General features: G+C 47.0%; 1 protein-coding gene across 3 annotated transcripts in view; it reads left to right on the plus strand.

The window, feature by feature from the left end:
• The window catches only part of COL15A1 (collagen type XV alpha 1 chain), a 131,089-nt gene that overhangs the window by 71,864 nt on the left and 46,389 nt on the right, over window positions 1-12,836 (plus strand). For all 3 annotated transcript variants that reach the window (XR_014001256.1, XM_081166095.1, XM_081166096.1), the window contains exons 15-18: window positions 532-567; window positions 2,115-2,249; window positions 4,770-4,838; window positions 7,657-7,701. Coding sequence is in view for 2 of the 3 variants with exons in the window: in XM_081166095.1 (XP_081022221.1) it covers window positions 532-567; window positions 2,115-2,249; window positions 4,770-4,838; window positions 7,657-7,701 (285 nt within the window). In the remaining variant the exon portion in view is untranslated. The remainder of the gene's footprint in view (window positions 1-531; window positions 568-2,114; window positions 2,250-4,769; window positions 4,839-7,656; window positions 7,702-12,836) is intronic.

Genomic DNA, 12,836 nt, shown 5'->3' on the forward strand with positions numbered 1-12,836 from the left:
CATGCACATCTAAACCAGAAGTATGGAGACAAAGAATAGGTCTTTTTCACAATCCTGCCATGAACTGTATGTTTAATGAGTGGTTAAATTATAAATCAAGTGCTCAGTGCAGACATATATTATAGATTAAGTACTCCACTCATACGTAAAGCTGAATTATCTCCGAGTTTAAATAGTGTTCTGTTTATAGTACCCACATAAAGACTTTGAAAAGGTTATGTAAAAATGTGAATCCTTTGCTTTCTTTTCCCCAGAGAGCATGATAAGGTTTGGTTTCTAATGCATGGCAATGTACATACAAGCCCATCTCTTAGGTAATGTATGCATTTAAAAGGGGAATACAAGCCTTTGTTTTTCACTGAAGGCTAACACTGGCATATTTTCTGTGCTTAATTTGAGTTGGAGGAGCGGAGATGGTTACTATGACAATAATTATGGGATTTGATTCAATAACTTGCATCAATAACAAGCAATGTGAGGGCGTGTAGGCAGCCTGCCTGCATAGAGTAAGTAATATGTCTTATCTTACAGGGTGATCAAGGTATTTGGGGGTCACCTGGATCAAAGGTAACTGAACACGTCCACCTTTAATAATATTTAATAATAGTTCTTGTATCTCATTGGTAAGGTTTGGCTCCACTGGAATCAATAGTACCAAGATTTTGCATAGAACTCAGCCTGTGGTCTAACACTTAAGAACTAATTCTGGATTTGTTTCCACTACACAACTACCTGTCACTTTTTTGGGGGAGTAATTTAATGCAACTTTAATGCCGGCAGCTCAGTTTTATCTCCAGTTCACCAGAGCCAGCAAAAGCGATGCAATATTTAGCAACGTTTCCGCGGAACGGAAGTGTTTAAGAATATAAGTACCGTATTTTTCGCTCTATAAGACACACTTTTTCCCCTGCAAAAATTAAGGGGAAATGTGTGTGCATCTTATGGAGTGAATGCAGGCTCCATGGCTTCAGCGATAGCAACATGAAGCCTCCGAAGCACAGTGGAAGCGCTCCCACTGCGCTTTGGAGGCTTCGCATTGCTTTCGCTGAAGCTTGGAGAGCGAGAGGGGTCGGTGCAGCGCCCCTTCAGCGAAGTGGGAGGAGAAATGGAAGGGGCTGCGCAGAGAGGGAGATATATTTTTTTTCTTGTTCTCCCCCTCTAAAGCAAGGTGCGTCCTATGGCTGGGTGCGTCTTATAGAGCGAAAAATACGGCACATAAAAAAATATAAGAATTTAACAGGAGCCTTGCAGGATCAGGCCAAAGGGCCGGTTCCTCCAACTTCCTGTTCTCACACGGGGCAAGCAGATGCCTATGGGAAGCCTGGAAGCAGGTCCTGAGAGCAACAGGACTGTGAAACAGGAAGGTGTCGCCTCAGACTCCCCCTCTCCACCAAAGCTCCCTTTACCGGGGTCGTGTGGCAGCTTTCCTCCTCACTTCTCTAGGGGCAGCAGCAGGGTTGGGTGTGATTCTGCCACCAAAGATGGCTGCCTTAATCTGCCTCATGGGCCGCCCCTGGCACTCTCCCTACTTGTGGTTTCCAGCAACTGGTTTTCAGAGACATGCTGCCTCCCGCAGTAGAGGCAGAATGCGGGCATCAGGGTTAGTAGCCGCTGATAGCCTTGCCCTGCATGAATTCACCTAATTCTTTTTAAAAGCCATTCAAGTTGGTGGACTTCCGCCTTGTGGGAGTGAATTGTTGGTGTTATGTACTGAAGTTCTCACCCTGGGCCAGCAGGGGGATACTGTAGATAGTTTTCACTCAGGTCCACATATGCAAATAAGGGATTGAAAGTGACTTTCAGTGATTGGATAGTTACAGAAATTTGTTACAGTTGCGTTGTAGTGAAGCTCTATATAAGCAGGCTGGCTGAACCCTTCAGTTCAGTTCCGTTCTGGCCTGTGAATAAACAAGAGCTGTTTGAAGAAATGCTGTGTTGTCTGGCATGTTCACCCACAATTTAACAGTTTGGTTTAACAGGATTAAGATACCGGTATATGGTACTGACAAGAGATTTCCCCCACTCCCACTTCCTAAACGTTTCCTCTCCACTATCCACGTCACTCTACAGATTTGCTCCTTTACGTTACAAAATATTCTGCTCCTTTCCCTCAGGGAGACCCTGGAGATATTGGATTACCAGGCACCAAAGGAGCTGATGGGGAGCCTGGGAAACCAGGGACCCCGGGACTTCCAGGACCCCCCGGACCTCCAGGACCCCCTGGCTCAGGCTATGGATTTGGATTTGAGGTAATCTCTTTAAAAGGGGTGGGAGGGGCTGAGTACATAAAAGTCTTGGCCTTGAGAAAATCAGGGGTCATTTTGCCCCACAAAATGCCACCCCCTTTAGTGTTAGGGCCTACTTGGCTACTTGCTTAGCTGGTCAACAGAACCGGAAACGATTTTTTCCTCCTAATCTCAGTTGTCTCTGGACTCTCAGGTTTTTAAATTTCCCTCAGTGAATACTTTATCATGTTAGGTGTTCACAATCCTCTGTCACAATTTTGTGTGGAAGTGGCAATTGGGCAGGATCTGAATAGTAAGGGGCCTGGATAAAGGCACAACTCTGACCCAGAGATCTCTCTCTGTCTAGCCACCGCACACGACCAATGGTAATCCTTCTTACTGATAATTTATTAGCTTTTTGCATTTCTATAGTGATGGCTTGGCTCCTCCACAGACTTTAGTTCCTCTCCTTTAACCTCTGTTAGGGCTCATCCACACAGGTCTGAGTGGTTTTCCGCTTGTCCCGTGCTTTCTAGTCAAGACTCCGAGCAGTTTTGCTTTTTTTCTGTCACTTTCCCCTGGAAAATCCACTCTTTAGTGCTAAATCGGAGCAAATGGCAATCCTCAAAAAACCCTGTTTGTTCCAAATCAGCTCTGAAGATTGGGTTTCCTCGTTGGAAAGCGACAGGGCACACAAAGGTGTGGAAATTACAGTTGTATTCTCTTCCTAGTATTCAGTCATGGTCTGCTTGTGTAATGGATCGATTCATTGTGTGCCGGGGACCAGGGATCAGAGTAATAGGCAGCAACATGGTGTTGTGTGATCAGCTGAGCGAAGGGGAGCCGGTAAGGTTCCTGCTTATGTGCTGTGCTTCCCACTCTGCATGGCTGTGGAAGTTACTTTGTGAAGAAATCACTCCAAATCTCTTGAAAGTTTGTATTTTTATGTAGCTTGCTAAACCAGATGCTCTCATGAGCTGCTAATTTCAAAAGGTCCTGCATTAAACCTTTGATGCTTAGTGTGAGTTGGGATTTGCAGTGCAGGAGGATTACGTGTTTGGCTGCCAGCGTAGCCCAATGGAACTGTTCTGTTCTTTTCTGCCATTCAGAAAGCCCCCGGTGGATCGGCATTTAGCCAATTAAATCATTGACATTTCCTATCTCCAGGGGGATTTATCTAAGACTAATTAATTCTAGTTTGATTTTTCTTCCAGAAAGGTTTGATAATTGACATTCCCGCAGGAGAAGGTGTGTCAGGCCCGCTTGTGGCCTATTGCACCTCTGGAATAGGTCCACAGCCTAAATGCCAAAGTGTTTAAAGAGAATGGGATCTGATTGGCCAGCCAAAACCAGAGTTTCCCCACCCTCCATGGGTCACTTTGGCAAATGGGTGTGGCTTGGAGGATCAGCTTCATGAGCCAAATTAGTATCCCAGCTAGGCCTCACTGTGGGCAGAAGTTTCCCCACAGATGTGTGCTGGTATCCAACAGGGGCTGGTGTGTTGTTGTTGTTGAATTAGTCTCAATCTAATCTTGCAGGTGGCTGGATTAATGTTGTATAGGCCTTTTCTCCATTGTGCAAGCGTTAGGCAAGTCTCCAGCTTTGAGTTCCCCTTTTGTCTGGTTGAGTTGAAGACTGCGCTTAGTGTGTTGCATACTGTAGAATAGAGTCATTTGTTCAGTTTCTGGGGAATGCCAAGGAATGTGCCATGCATAACAGGTCTTGTATGCCCTTAGTGCATCTGGCCTGAATTTTGCCTGTGCAAAATACTGTGTTAACGTTGCAAAGATTGCCAAGCTGCTGATGGCGAGTGGCTGTTGAACTCCTCCTGGAGTTTATCAGAGGTTTTTAATCGGCTGCTCTGTAGTTGTGGTGCTGTCCAAGATTTTCTGGTGGCTATTATAGTGTGGGGGTGTGGGGTGTGAAAGAGAGAGATCTCAGATATTTAGACCTTAGGTCAATTTGTATAATGCATTTTGGAAGGATAGTGAGGTAAAGCCCCCCTTGTTTCAAATGAATAATTGAGGAAATGCTTCCTAAATTTGTTACGTACAAAAAAGGCTGTTGTCATTTTAACTAAATATACATCCAAATCAATGGTGTTGTGCGTGGATCTGAATGAACTTGCGGAATCTCTTCTATATCTGACCAGGGCCTTTGACCATAAAAAGATCAAGGATTAGCAAGAATTTGGATGACCTTCACCATGATACCATCAGAAGGCAAGTGGCCTCCACTTTCCTCATGGTAGTGGAAAGGATGACCATCCTTCAAGCACTGCCAGTTTACCAGCCGCTCCCAGCCTTTTGTGCTTTGGGGACTGTGGTTATACTTCATTGATATTACCAGCTTCCCACATCAAAAATTCAGATTACTGAATATGTGCTGTACCCAACAGTGTGATATTGTAGACAGAAAGTTTTAAAGAAAGATATTAAATTGTGCTTTTAAATGTCTAATAACCTACTTCAGAAAACCTTTGCTCTACAGTAAGTATACAGGGAAAATAACTCTAACTTTCCATTTTTAAAATGAACACATTAGGATATGGAAGGCTCAGGCATCGTTGGTTTGTCACGTGAACCTGCAACCTCAAGACCAAGTGGGCGAAATGTAAGTAAGCCACAGTTCTAAATCCTTGTGGCCGTAATCTCTCAGGATATCTCATTTTATTTAATCAGCTATTTGTGTTTTTCCCTTACTGACTAAGATTGCTTCCAAATCTAGGCTTTCTATCGCAGTCATATCTGATTTTTCTACATGTGTGATTGTCAGATGAGCTTCCCCATGTTCTGCTTTCTTTGGTCATTAGTTGCTGTTCCACCATGTGCAGGAGTGGTCTGCAAATGGGTCCCTCAATTAGTGTGGCCCCCTCTGCAGGTGTATTTCTGTACCTTTGTGTGTGCATAAAAAAAAAACCAGAAGTGCACAAGATCAAATGTTACCAGCATTCAGTTGTGATGCTTCACAAGGGATGAAATAGAAGCTCGTGCTTTGGTAAGCAAATCCATTTCTGTTTGTTTGCTTTAATACTGAGGTTTTGCAAAAGAGCAATATTTAACTATATTACCATGCTGTTTGATTTGCTGAGGGTGGTGGCAGCATCCCCTCCCTCCTTAGTAGTGCCCTATAGGTCCCCATAACCATTAACATCGCAACCAGGCATTATCCCCTACCTTAAAAATACACAGCATCAATGGAAGACCCAAAATTAGGATAGCAGTCTCGTGCAGGACCTCCATATTACTATTATTTTAAAGTCCAACGTATGTGCTGCGATTACAGTCTCCAAGGCAATCCCCCACAGCTTCAGTGTGGAGACCTTACAAAAATAACTTCTCTAAATCGGGTTGCTGGAAATTCCAGCATTTATTCAGCATGCAGCACGTGGAAGAAATATTCATCTTTTATCTTGTATTGGGGGCTGCAGGAAACAAAGTGGCTAGACTGTGCTCAGGAGAAGAGCAAATAGAAGTTGGAGTGTGGCGACAGAGACCTCCCACCTAAACATCACCACACATGTGACAAACCACCCACTGAAGGGGAAGAAGATGTGCTAACAATCATCCACATCAGTGGTGATTGGAAAGTACAATGGGTTGTTTTGACCAGAGGGCGGCAATGTTTTTGTGGCTTGGGCCGTGAACCGGCCCTACAGACGCCGCGGTGGGACGGAGTGTGTGCACGCACATGCACAAACACTATTTCCAGTGCAGAGGATGCACGTGCAGCTTCCCATTTGCTGCAGGAGCTTCCTGCAGCCAATGGGAAGCCGGCCAGCATTGCGGAAGGCGGTCTCCACTCTGCTCTGTGCTGATTTGATATGATAGCCATGTTCAAATATATAAAAGGATGTCACATAGAGGAGGGAGAAAGGTTGTTTTCTGCTGCTCCAGAGAAGCGGACACGGAGCAATGGATCCAAACTACAAGAAAGAAGATTCCACCTAAACATTAGGAAGAACTTTCTGACAGTAAGAGCTGTTCGACAGTGGAATTTGCTGCCAAGGAGTGTGGTGGAGTCTCCTCCTTTGGAGGTCTTTAAGCAGAGGCTTGACAACCATATGTCAGGAGTGCTCTGATGGTGTTTCCTGCTTGGCAGGGGGTTGGACTCGATGGCCCTTGTGGTCTCTTCCAACTCTATGATTCTATGATTTAGTGCAGCGCATGGGAGTCAACCGAGCAGGCAGGGGAGGGGGGTCCATGGGCCGGTTAATGGGCCTTGGGTTGCCAACCCCTTGTTTTGATTTTTCAGTAAGGGAAGAGCCAGATTAAATCTAAAATTGAGTGGGGGAAAGGATTGGTTGGCACTTTAATACGAACAGCATTGTGTGGACACTGTGAAAAACTTGTGTGCCTGAGCAGTACCAGTTTCACAATAGACTCCTGTCTGAAAGCACCCGAAATGTTTTACCATGTAGTCATAGCTGCATCCTGTGTTTATGTGGTTCCAGGAGAAAACCACCATGCATTGGCTTGGGGCTTCCCTGAGCTCACAGGAGAGAGTACAGTCACTGGGAAAGCAGGGTGGGGCGAAAGGAAAGGATTAGGCAAACGTTCTAGACCAGAATTAGGAATGACATCACTCTCCCCCAGACTCATGCAAATTGTTAGAGTTTTTCTCATGCAAGCCCATTCAAGTGACTCAGCTCAGTATTTTCAAGCCACAGTGCTGAAAAGAAGATTGCATGTTTTGAGGAGGGTTTAATTAAAACCTGCTGTTATGGGAAGAGCTGTCTTGTTGCTGTTGGTGCTACTCTGCTGCTTATTCCCTCAGCCGGAAAGGAAGCAATCCAATGAGATATTCTTGATCCAAGTTTTGGATCATGTTGTGTAAAAGGCTGCACTGTTTCTGAAGCCAGTTCTTATTCCTCCCTGCCTAACCCCACAAGTTGTTTCAGCAGGGACAGGAAGGCTTAACTTCCCTCAACCTCCCAAGGTGACCATTGAGAGAGGAATTTGAGATCGGTGACAGCACACCCTAGAGACAAAGGCAGAGCACTATAGCTTTCAGTATTTGGCTCAAGAATTGCTTCTGTTGTGACAGTTTGTTCTCTGGTCCCAATATATACACTTTGTATTAGTTAGAAGGACACAACATTTCCTTTTTAAAATCCACACAGGAAGGTCGCCAGTTGTATGAATTTTAAGGGGGAATGCTATGGTGTGTAATGTCTAGTTTTGCCCTAAAGAGGCACAATTCAAAATGACATTTGACATATTAGTGGATAAGAAGGACTAGCAGGGGAGATCTGCACACAAGATGCTTATCATTGATGCTCTGCTACTTGGTCCAGTTGGGATTAATATTAGTGCACTTATAAACAATTAAATTGGTTATTATTGCTTCTTTTAGGCAAGCTTTTTCAAAATCTGTAGCACACAATGGTGTACAAATTTAATAAATAAAGCAGTACTATATTTTGTTACAGGGTCCAGCCGGGGAGATCGGTCTGCAAGGACCAGTGGGGCCAAAGGTAATCCATGCAGCAGACAATCAAAAAACTGGAGGCTTTGTGTACTTGTTATAGCAAGAATTCAGTTTGCCATGTTAGCAGTACTCCCAAATAATTTGTGATTTCATTATTTGATCAGCTACAATATTCCCCTTATTTTCAATCTTCAGATGAACAGCATTTGTGCTTATGTAGCGAAAATGGCACCACCCAAGCACAACACAGGGAGGTATCAGCTGGGCTGGGGAAATCCAAGGTACCCACCCACAAGTACCGGTACTTTGTGGGGAGGGGGGGGGAAAGGTATGTGTGGGGAAAGCCCAAAACAGAAGGAGGAAACTGTTCTTTTGATCATTTGGCCTTGCTGGCAGCATGTGGTGGAAGGAGCAAGATGCTAAAGGTATGACCAGGTGGAAGATGGGAGACTGAAGCAGAAAGGGCCATGGAAGATGAGGGAGAGAAAAGGGGAAGAAAGGAGAGGAAAGCTGGAGGAAGGCTGGGAGGAGTTTAGTCAACAGCATTTCCCTTTTAAAATCCACACAGGAAGGTCACCAGTTGTTCTATCTTTCCTACAGACAAACAGCAAATATGCATATTTTGATTATAGCATAACTTCTTGTTATGACTATGTTTATGTCAAATGCCAGTGGAGTTAATAATGATTATGTTTTCAAGGTTTCCTTAAAGTTAGACTTTATGCACAAACAACTTTACTTGTCTGATATCTTCATGCATCCATTCTTCCTATAGAAGGGAAATCAATGTATTTCTGAGATTTTGCTAATACTGTAACTGCAAATGCACTGTGATGCCACAAATAATTTTTAGGCTAAAGTAAGAAGGATCATGGATTAATTATACCTTTCAAAGTATATGTGATGGGATGATTTAGCTGCTTGTGCGTAAAATCGTGGTCCCTCAGAGTTTGTGCAACTCCACAAACCTCTGTGTGTGACAGAGCTCCTCAAACATGTCTGCCCTAGTCACTTGTAGATTCCGACAGTGGTTGTTTGCGGAAGCGCTTCCAGCATAGAAGCTCCTTAACGGAAACGCGTCTTCTGGACTCACGACGTGGCAGCTTCCGGCGAAGAATGGGTCTCCCTATGGGAGCTTCTGACACCTCCCCGCTGTTCTCGCTGGACGTGTCCCTGATCCCTCCCTCTTCCCTGCTAGTTCCTGCTTTAGCTGCTGCGTCTCTCTCCGCATTCATGAGACCTTCCTCCAGAGACCCCTCTCTCCCCCTGCTGGTCCCTGCTTTCGCTGCTGACTCCCTCCCAGCCTCTATGAGCCCTTCCACCTCCCGTTCCTCCGATGGCAGTTCCCTGACATCCACCTCCCCTCCAGGGCCCCCTTCCCCCCCGCCCATTCTCTCTCCTCTGGGAGGTGAGGAGATAAAACCCCGAAAAGAATCCTCTTCATCTTCAGACGTCTCGAACATTTCCCTCCATCGGTCTTCGTTCCGGCTCGCTGAATCCTCCTCCTCCTCGGAATCAGGGAACCCCTCCAACTCTTCTTCTTCGTCGGTGGTGGCAAAGTATTCCCTCCGGAACCTCGCCACTGGCTGAGGTTTACGTGGGAACCTCTGATGAAAAGTTTCTATTAAAACCTCGTCATCTACATCCTCTGCCAGGACCCAGGTGTTTTCCGACTCCGGTTCCCCTTCCCACATTACCAAATACTCTACTTGATCTCCCTTCCACCTGGAATCGAGAATCTCCGCTACATGGTAGCTGTGTTCCTTCTCCTCCATTGCTGGCCCCCTAGTGACCCTCCCTTCTCTGTCCCCTTTATACGGTGACAGCAACGACCTGTGGAAAACTGGGTGCAGCTTCATGTGGTTCGGTAACCGGAGTCTGAAAGCCACTGGGTTGACCTGCTGCGTGACTTCAAATGGGCCCAGTCTTTTGGGTCTTAACTTCTTACAACCCCCTTTGAATGGTAACCCTTGGGTTGACAGCCACACCTGATCCCCCACCCTAATGGTTTCACCTTCTCTTCTGTTTTTGTCTGCCTGCCTCTTATATTCCTCCTTGGCCCTGTTTAAGTTAAGTTGGAGCTGGCGATGGATCGCTTCCATTTCTTCTACGAACTGTTCTGCAGCTGGAACGCTCCAGTTCTCCCCTTCCCCCCCTGGGAAGGCTCGGGGATGGCACCCGTAATTAGCCAAAAAGGGGCTCATCCCCGTGGACACGTTCTCTGCATTGTTGTAGGCAAATTCTGCCAACGCCAGCTTCTCCACCCAATCATTCTCTCTGTCATTCACATAACACCTCAAATATTGCTGGAGGACGCCATTAGCTCTTTCCGCCTGCCCATTGGTTTCAGGATGCCGGGCAGTTGAGAAATTAACCTCTACATGCAGTAAGCTCATGAGCTTCCTCCAGAACCTGGAAGTAAATTGTTTCCCTCGGTCTGAAACCACCCTCAAGGGGGCACCATGCAACCTAAACACATTTTCTACAAACAATTTAGCGGTTTCTTCTGCCGTGACCGCATGTGAGCAGGCTATAAAGTGGGCCATTTTGGTTAACAGGTCTACCACAACCATGATGGCTGTTTTCCCTCTGGACCTTGGCAGATCAGTCATGAAATCTATTGCCACTGTTTCCCATGGTCTTTCAGGTGTGGGTAGTGGTTCTAATAACCCTGCCGGTGCCCGCCTCTCCCCCTTGGCTCGTTGGCATTGGTCACACCCTCTCACATACTCCCGCACATCTTCCCTGACCTTGGGCCACCAAAATTCCCTGGTAACCAGCCACATGGTTTTGTGTTGCCCAAAATGCCCTGCTGTGGGGCTATCGTGCAGTTGCTTGAGTACCTTCTCCCTCAATTCACCTTCAGGTATATATAACGCTCCCTTGTAATACAACGCCCCGTTTCTCTCCTCAAAACCCCCGGGTTTGTCTCCCTCCCTCCTGAGACCCCTGAGTTTGTCCTGGGCGTATTCATCATGCACCGTTCCCTCTACCAGTTCCCTTTGCCCCACCAATGCCGCCCCACACACCCAGCGGTCCTCTGGAATGACATGGGTTTCTTCGGGTGCTCCCTCCCCCTCCAAATATTCAGGTTTGCGTGAGAGAGCGTCCGCCCTAACGTTCTCTGGTCCTGGCACGTAACAAATCTCAAAGTTAAATTTGGAGAACTCCTGGGCCCATCTCAACTGCCGTTGGTTGAGCACTCGCGCAGTTCTCCAATACTCTAGGTTCTTATGGTCCGTGCACACTTGCACCTTATGTTGTGCACCAATTAGCAGGTGCCTCCATCTCCGGAAAGCCTCATGAATAGCAAGAAGTTCCCGGTCGTACACCGTGTAGTTCCTCTCGGATTTGTTCAGCTTTCGCGAAAAGAAGGCACACGGTCGCCACTCTGACTCCTCCTTCCCTGGCTGCAGAAGAAGAAGCACCGCCCCTATGGCTCTGTCAGATGCGTCTGTTTCGACCCTCAGCCTTTTTTGTAAATCCACATGCAGAAGTTGTCCTTCAGAGGCGAAGGCCCTTTTCAGTTCCTCAAACGCTCGCTCCGCCTCCGCAGTCCAAACAAATTTCTTCTTACTGCTGAGACAGTCCGTAATGGGCGCCGTCAGGTGTGCAAAGTTTCGGATGAACTTACGATAAAAGTTTCCAAACCCTAGGAACCTCTGCACATCCTTCTTGGTTTTGGGTGTTTTCCATTCCAGCACTGCCTGGACCTTGCCGGGATCCATGGCCAATCCCTTGTCTGACAGGCGGTACCCCAGGAATTCCACCTCCTTGGTATGAAACTGACACTTCTCCAGTTTCACCCACAGCCTGTTGGCTTGCAGCCTGCTCAACACTTCTCTGACGTCTCTCACATGCTGCTCCTCATTCTCCGAATACACCAACACGTCATCTAGGAAGGCCACGCAATTCTTGTAAAGCAAAGGCCCCAGTACGTGGTTCATAAACGATTGGAAGCACGCGGAGCCTGCTTGTAATCCAAATGGCATAACGAGATATTCAAATGCCCCCAAAGGGGTGAACATGGTGGTTTTCCATTCATCCCCTTTCCTTATACGTATCAGGTTGTACGCCCCCCTTAGATCCAGCTTTGTAAAAATCTTTCCCTTCCGCACCCTGGTCAAAATGTCATCAATCCTGGGCATAGGGAAAGCCACTGGTTCTGTCACTGCATTTAACCCCCTGAAGTCACACACAAGTCTCGGCTTGTCCGTGTTCTTTTTATCCACAAAAAACACTGGGCTACCCCCCGCTGCCTTGGACTCTCTGATGAAGCCTCTCTTCAGGTTCTTGTCAATGAACTCTCGCAGCTCCTGCCTTTCTCTGTCTGACATGGCATACAACTTGCCTACAGGAAGCTGTGCTCCAGGGAGTAAATTGATCTGACAGTCAAAGGGCCTATGCGGGGGTAGTTGGTCAGCTTCCTTCTCGCTGAACACGTCGCTGAGATCTGCATACTGTGGTGGTACCTTCACCTTCTCCATTACTTCCGTCCCTGCTAGGGTGGCTTGGGCCCCTGCTGAACCCTTTTCCCCTTTGCAGTGTTCTAAGCAATGTGCTGAACCAAAGGAAACCACTCTCTGATGCCAGCCCACCAGCGGATCATGTAGCGCTAGCCAGCTCATTCCCAAAATAATGGGAGCGCCTCCCAAGGTGGCCACATTAAACGCTATCAGTTCTGTGTGCCTTGCCACCCTCATTATCATTGGGACGGTCTGCAAGCTCACTCCTCCTCCCAACAACTCCCTGCCATCGATCGTGGTCACCTGCAGGGGGTTGCTTAAAGGGATCGTCTGTATCTGGTGTTCAGCAGCAAACTCTTTGCTCATAAAATTGCAGGAGCTGCCTGAGTCCAACAGCGCCTTTATCTTTAGGGGGTGTCCATTTTGCAGCTCTAGCGACACTTCAATCACTAGAGCAGGTTGAGGAGCTCCTGGCATGGGCACTTTCACTGCTCTTTGGCCTGGCTGCTGTGCCCCGACTGTGGCAACCAGGCGTTGGCTTTTACCTGCTCCGGTTCTCCCTGCTCTCTTCCCTCAACAGCTCCCACCATCCCTTGCCATTCCTTCCTCTGGGGGCAGACTCTGGCAAAATGGCCTGGCTGTTGGCAGAGATAGCATTTCCGGGCGCCTTTTCCCTCCTTCTTAGCCCCCTCACTGGGCTTTGAAACTGCGCGCG

Source organism: Podarcis bocagei (genome assembly GCF_964188305.1).
Source record: "Podarcis bocagei genome assembly, chromosome: 13".
Classification (NCBI taxonomy): Eukaryota; Metazoa; Chordata; class Lepidosauria; order Squamata; family Lacertidae; genus Podarcis; species Podarcis bocagei.